We start from the raw sequence: 7260 nt of genomic DNA, 5'->3' as shown, positions 1-7260 counted from the left end.
GTAGGATCGTAAAAAAATGTAGCCCGCAATAGGGGGGGGGTCATAAAAATTTACTTTGGTCACCGACATATTCATGATGGACCAATAATATCATTAAGGCTTTGTGAAGGATAAAGGTTTCTGTCCGCAGTGGTCTTGACAAATGAACTCTAAATTAGTTAGTCTTCAAATGGATTATCTGACAGCAATCACAAGATTAAAGTCTTCAAATTGATTGATTATCTGACAGCGATCACAAGATTAATTGTTTTTACACTATCCATTTCCCCGCCAATTGGCGCGACGACCAATGTCTTGCCTCACTTTACACATATATTTGTCAGTTTTAAACTTAATTTTTTACGGTAAAAATCTAATTAACCTTTTCCGCAATAGCAGATAAATAACTTTCAGGTGTGGAGTCCTTATAAGGATACTTCATCTTCCTCACCTGTACGGCTACTGAATTCTGATTACGAGTTCGTTTATCCTAAAACCATGAAACAAATTGAATACATGAATACAAAAGCCACCTAAGTCCATGCGAAGTTATTTTGAGAGAAAAACCCGTGTATCATTTTAATTCCTTCAGTTAGATTAACCTGGTCAATATGGTAAGTTTTACGTGCAAATGAGTGGATTAACCTGTATTAGGTATGACGATTAGCATTTCAGGGACTTCGTGGGGTTCATTTTAAATTTTGGACTTAGGTGGTTTTTTGAATCATATACAAAGACAACAATGTTAGAATGAGATTACCACTAGTAAGATAATACAAAATAAAGCACACAGGTATGTATAATGTTGATAAGCATTCTGCCATGTAATATAAACCACACACTTTCCTTTATTAAACCCATTTTTTGTTCAAAAGTCATTCTTTAGCAATGAATGTGTTACAAGTGGACTTTTATACATACTGGATTTCAATCAATGTGTTACAAGACTCAAATCATGGAATTGGGTGATTCTTTCATACATGCTATTTTTCACATGCCCAATAGACACAGAGAATGAATTTGAGTTGTTCTTTCATGCATATGACAGGCCTATGTATAGCAACAATTTCCCATGCTTAACTCAATTTGGCCAAAGTATCGACTTAGGTGGCTTTTGTATTCATATATTCAATTGTATTTGGGTATCACTCATATAAGGCTGACCAAATGTGTTGAAGTCATCACTATTTTTTGAAAATTGTCAGTATCGGTGGAATTAACATTTCACCTAAGAAAACTACAAATAATTCAAAATAAAACCTGTGAATGTGTATAATGGTACAGGGGTGTGTTCCTTTGTGTTTGGCTTGTGTGTATTAGGGTTTTTTTTTCGTATTGTCTTTTGTTAGGAATGACTTCAAAGCGATAACAAATGTGTTATGTATTGTTAGATATATCTCTCGTAGTAAAGTCACGTACGTATTCATTGATAAAATCCTTTTTCAGAGAAGACGCAGGAATTGAAAATCACACACAAACGTCGCCTTTATTCGTTTCTGTTCGAAGGGTCGGTAAACAATCAAACATTAACACAGTATAATGAATATCGTGTACAATAATCCTTACCTTGAGCGTCGTGTGACGGTTATAAATTATGTATGTTGTTATATAATTTACATTTGATTTCTGTAGATTTTCCTTCAGCTTCAAGTAATGTTCGTTGTACGTGAGATGGTTGCTGTCGTAAGGTCTGCGCATCGAAAACTCGTTCTCCCTCTATGTTCCCCTCTCCCTCTTTCTTTCTTTTGTAGTAACACTGACATGCTATGATATTTGTTAAAATGGCAATGCTTCAAGAACAATGTTTGCAGATATACTCCAATTCAAGGCAGTGAGAGATCTTTGGGAAACGTAAATGGGTTATGCACACACACAACCTACCTTATTGTATATGATGACAAATATGGTCCATATATCATATTTGAAATGATTTTATTTCAATCTATTTGTTCCCCAAAGTAGACGTTAATACATTTGTAAAATATTACACAGCATAAAGCTGTCAAAGTAACGGACTATAAATTTATAGCGATCCATTAAACAGAATATCATCCACACACTTTGAATGCTTGCACATTGTCATGACTTCAACGAAATTCATCACTTTAAAAAACATTTCACAGTTGCTATTTCCTACGGTACGGATCCGCGTGACCCGAAAACTGGGAACAATTGAAGAATATCATCCACACATGACGGGCCTCAAATATCTGGCTTGCACCATAGACTTTGAATGCTTGCACATTGTCATGACTTCAACGAAATTCATCACTTTAAAAAACATTTCACAGTTGCTATTTCCTACGGTACGGATCCGCGTGACCCGAAAACTGGGAACAATTGAACCAAGCAAAGAGCAGAAAATCCTAGTTTTGTTGTTCCACTGAAAAATCTGGTTCACATACATGACATAATACGTCCAACTCCCTTAAAACACTTTTATTTTAGTTTCCCATAAGTTTTCAACCCGGGTCTTCAAATTTCAAAGGCAAGGGTGCGGGGTCGGACCCTTGAAAATTGGCGAATTTGACATTGACCGCGATTCATGCCCATGAGTTACCCATGAACATGCCCTGAACATGTCAAGGCTCTGACCAAACGTATGACACAAAAAAGCATGCAAAGGCATGAAAATTCATGTGTGAGCATGATCAACCCATCAAAATTTCCCAAATTCAGGAAAATTCATGCCCGTTGCTGGCGAAAATAGGGCATGTTCGTGGCATGTTCTTGGCAAGATCATGGCATGTTCATGGGCATGGCTCATGCCTAAATTTTTGCCTGGGAATGCTCAAGAGATGGGCACGATATTAAGTCAAAATTAAGTCTAAACATTCCAAATTTCCATTTTAGGCTATGATTTAGCTCACAACGTTATATTTTATATCAGATTTGATAATTGGTTATAAAAGATTATTAGAAAGTGTGTTTGCCAAAATTATAATCCGTAACCTGAAATTAGTCTTATATCAGTGTTTTTAGACTTGATCGTCACAGCATACGAATAACACCCACAAAACACATGTTTTTGGTCCTTATTTCCAACAATTGGCCAAGTATTAAAATTTAACTCTCATTACCAGTTAGAATATTTGAAGGATTGCGATTTGGCTATGTTTCATTTGGCAAACGGGATAATATTTTTAATCCCTATAGATTAGTGCTGTGGAATTGAGGGTAGGTATTTAATAATCACAAACTACATCATGAAACCTCCAATTGTGGCTAAGTACAGTAGGCTGAAGCATTTCCTTCATAAACCATTAAGTGTCATTCAGGGACATATAGGAACCCTAATCAGCCTACATATAAATAACCACCGCAGCCAGGATTTTAATCAATGTGATGTTTCAGTTTCAAATTTTGATGGGCACGTTTTTAGAAGACGTCTTATATAAGAAAGTACTATTTTTGATTAATTTACACGTGACCCAAAAAACTTCTAAAGGCAGATTGAAGACTTACACAACAGTTTATTAACATGAAATATAACGCGGATACAGAAGTATTTTCCTGGTATACATGGTAAATGTGACGGTTAACACGATTAAACAGAATGCATCGCAAATGGCATACTATTACTTTCATCTGAAAAATGAGTAGTTTGAAATAGCTTTTTACAATACTTTAGTTTAGTATGATACACAAGCATTTTACGTTTCTGGAGCATAAAATCTGTTTGTAGTGTGCATAAAACTGAATTGATCAACTCAAGGTGATTTGATACCCACCTAAAACATTATGTTAACCCATCTTATTTTGTTATATAAATTGTGTGAAACAATAATTACTAATCAATATGTAAATCTTTCAAAAAAATGCACCGCACATTTTTCGCATCTTTTGCGTTTTATCACGTATCTATATCTAGCATCATGTATATATTTTTGTGCAAGTGTTGCAATTGTTCAACTTCAACATGTCATTCATTTAGCGACACTTTACAACATGCATGCTACAAGCCTCGGGTAACTCGACTCTTTATGTAATTGCACTATTATTTGCCTGTTTACTGTGTGTTGCCCTTAAGGAGTGTTATTCAAAACCATGTTGATTCGTGTTCTGCGAAAGGTTTCGTATAGCAAAGTACAAGCTGGTAATACAAACATTAAGGGTAAACTCGTTATATAAATTGTCGACAAAAAGGCACGGTTATATGATATGATCATTTATTAATATATTCTAGCAAAACGTTATATAATTTTCAATTCTAGACCTGGACAATACCAACAGCTATCATAATAATATACACATATATTTATTAGCTATTTTCAACATAGATTGTCCTTTCTTTACCACATTTCACTTTTTCTACAAATTTGTGGTAAATTTTATTATATTGTATATTTGTGTACAAACTGAGGGCGCTATTTACATATATTTTTAATTTAATTAGTTTGATATTTTTAAAGAAAATGTTCTTGCTATTTGTTTCTCATTTTTGTAATATTAATGTCATTATACAAGTGTCTACCCCTTGAATAGATGCAAACAAGATTTAAGATAAATTGCGCCATTAGTGTTCACGTTGCTTAAAAATGAATACAATTGTACATGTTATTATACCTGACTGTTTTTGTCATATTGTTCAACTTACACTCTTCTTGTATTGTTGCCATCGGATTACAAGAAGAAGAATAGAATAGAATATGGAATAGATGCATTTGTAGGATTGGAAATATAAATTAGGCTTGATTTTTGATTGCCAAATCCAAGGATACTCACATATTTAGACTTTCGCCATCTTGGCTGATGGCTTCTTCAGAATGACCACTGGGGATCCACTTTTCCCGCGGGATTGACCGCTGCTTCCGGCGATTTTCGCATCCCTAGGTTGCTGAGTTCTTATAAGTGGATCGTATACGTGATCAAGTGAGTAACTACCGATGTCCCGGTTGACTGTTTTATCCCCCCGCCTTCTGATCCAAATAGCTTCTCTGATGAGTCTTGTCTGCTGGTTTCCATCTTTCTCGAGTAGTTTAGGCTCTTCCCAGTTTATGATGTGATTTTCAATGGCAATGTGGTCAGTTATTGCCGATTTGTTAAGTTCAGTTGTTGACACAGATCTATTCTTTCTTGTATACTTTCTATCAGCGACTTTTTCAGCGTCTTTCTGATGTTCTTTGAGTCTCACTCCAAACGGACGACCCGTCTCGCCAATGTAGGACTTGTCACATCCTTTACACCCAATTTCATACACAACTCCACTGGTCTTGATAGTATCAACTTTATCCTTTGGGTGTACAAGTAACCTTTTCAACGTGTTGTGTGGCTTCATGGCGACAGCGATCTTATGTTTTCGGAAGATCCTCTGAAGTTTCTCTGATAGGCCTTCTACATACGGGATGACCACCATGCCTTTAGTTTCTGTGTCCTGCTTGCTGTTCTTACGCTCTCTTTTGGTCTTATCCAAATCTGCTTTCGCTTCCACCTGTTGTTTTGCTTTGTCAAAAGCCCACTTGGGGTATCCACAACTGTAAACTGCCTTCTTAATTCTACTCTCCTCCTCCTCTTTGTCTTTGTCTTCTGTAACGATGGTATGCATTCTGTCTAGTAGAGTTCTGACGACGCCGATTTTCTGGTGTAGAGGGTGCTGTGAATCAAAGTTCAGGTACTGATCGGTATGGGTTTTCTTTCTGTAGACCAACAGTTTAACACTACCATCCTCCTTTCTCACAATGAGCGTGTCTAAGAAAGGGATCTTGCCATTCTGCTCTTCCTCGTAAGTGAACTTGATGTTGCCCGTGGTGTCTACTCCGTTCAGGTGTTCTGTAAGTTGTTCTGTTGTGTCTTTCTTGATGATTTCCAACACGTCATCGACATAGCGACGCCATAGGCGGGGTTTGCATTCCAATGGTGCGGTGGCGATGGCCTTCTTCTCCAACCATTCCATGAACAAGACTCATCAGAGAAGCTATTTGGATCAGAAGGCGGGGGGATAAAACAGTCAACCGGGACATCGGTAGTTACTCACTTGATCACGTATACGATCCACTTATAAGAACTCAGCAACCTAGGGATGCGAAACTCGCCGGAAGCAGCGGTCAATCCCGCGGGAAAAGTGGATCCCCAGTGGTCATTCTGAAGAAGCCATCAGCCAAGATGGCGAAAGTCTAAATATGTGAGTATCCTTGGATTTGGCAATCAAAAATCAAGCCTAATAGAATAGAATAGAATAGAATAGAATAGAATAGAATAGAATAGAATAGAATAGAATATAACTCACCATGACACCCGTTAACCCGCCATGACACATCCGAGACCCACCTTGACTCTCCGTCACACCATGACACTCCGTAAACCCAGAATAAGACCCATAACCAACCATAGGTCCCCTTAGTATCATAACAGCACGTAGCACGCAACCCAACATGACACCCTTTAACTCACCGTGACACCCTTAGTCCACCTTGATGACACCCGTTAACACACCGTAACAACCTTTACCCCACCGTGATATACCTTGATCAACCTTAACCAACCCTAACACCCCTTAAGCCACACTCACTTCCGTTAAACTACCAGAACACCACTTTGCCTGTACCCTAACATCCTGTAAACCCACAATACCGCCCACCATGACACACCTTACGTAGGTGCTATATCGTTAGGAAAACAGAAACAGAAATACATAAGGTCATAAGGGCGATGTCATTTTCTTCGGAAGAATGGGTCAGGAATATACTGGAGGATCATAGAATATTTAGACCAAAACTGGGGGGGGTGTTATAGAATTATTAAGGGCTGGTGGCTCAAAATTGCCCGCTGCGTACGAAGTTGTTCCGAATATTAAATATAAAGATGAATATTCTTGATAGTGTGTAATGGTTTGTAAACATTTTCGCGCATTAACCAATGGATCTACATAATCAGTAAACAATATTCTAATACACAACCCCCTTTTAACTACTTCAAGCACAACCTACAGTCTAGAACGTGGCTAACACACCCAAGTTTAATTTAAATCCATCGTGTATTTTAATTGCTAAAAAATCCGGGAAAAGAACTGCCTCGAGCTATATACTAATAGCGTTTGCTATTTAGATACCTTTGAAATTGTTTGTATCACATATTGATTAACCCAATGAAGGGTGTTAAACGACGGTATAATTTATATCTTCAAAATGATGTCAAAACTGTGACCCTAGGTATCTGTTGACCTATTTACAGGACCATTTGATATCAGCATACAGCGTATGGAGCAAAACAACTTACAAGACGCTAAAATAGATGGCATGGATAACAACATTAGAATATTCTACTCTACTTCAATTGTTTTGG

General features: G+C 37.3%; 1 protein-coding gene across 1 annotated transcript; it reads right to left on the bottom strand.

The window, feature by feature from the left end:
* Positions 1–352: 352 nt before the first annotated feature.
* On the bottom strand, positions 353–5872 carry LOC140150443 (uncharacterized). The gene is made up of 2 exons (XM_072172455.1): positions 4844–5872; positions 353–469 (listed from the first exon to the last, which is right to left on the bottom strand). Exons 1-2 carry the CDS (start codon positions 5870–5872, stop codon positions 353–355), a joined length of 1146 nt encoding a protein of 381 aa, XP_072028556.1.
* Between the last annotated feature and the right edge of the window lie 1388 nt (positions 5873–7260).

Source organism: Amphiura filiformis, chromosome 4 (genome assembly GCF_039555335.1).
Source record: "Amphiura filiformis chromosome 4, Afil_fr2py, whole genome shotgun sequence".
NCBI classification, from domain to species: Eukaryota; Metazoa; Echinodermata; class Ophiuroidea; order Amphilepidida; family Amphiuridae; genus Amphiura; species Amphiura filiformis.
This window is presented reverse-complemented; position numbering and strand designations above follow the sequence as displayed.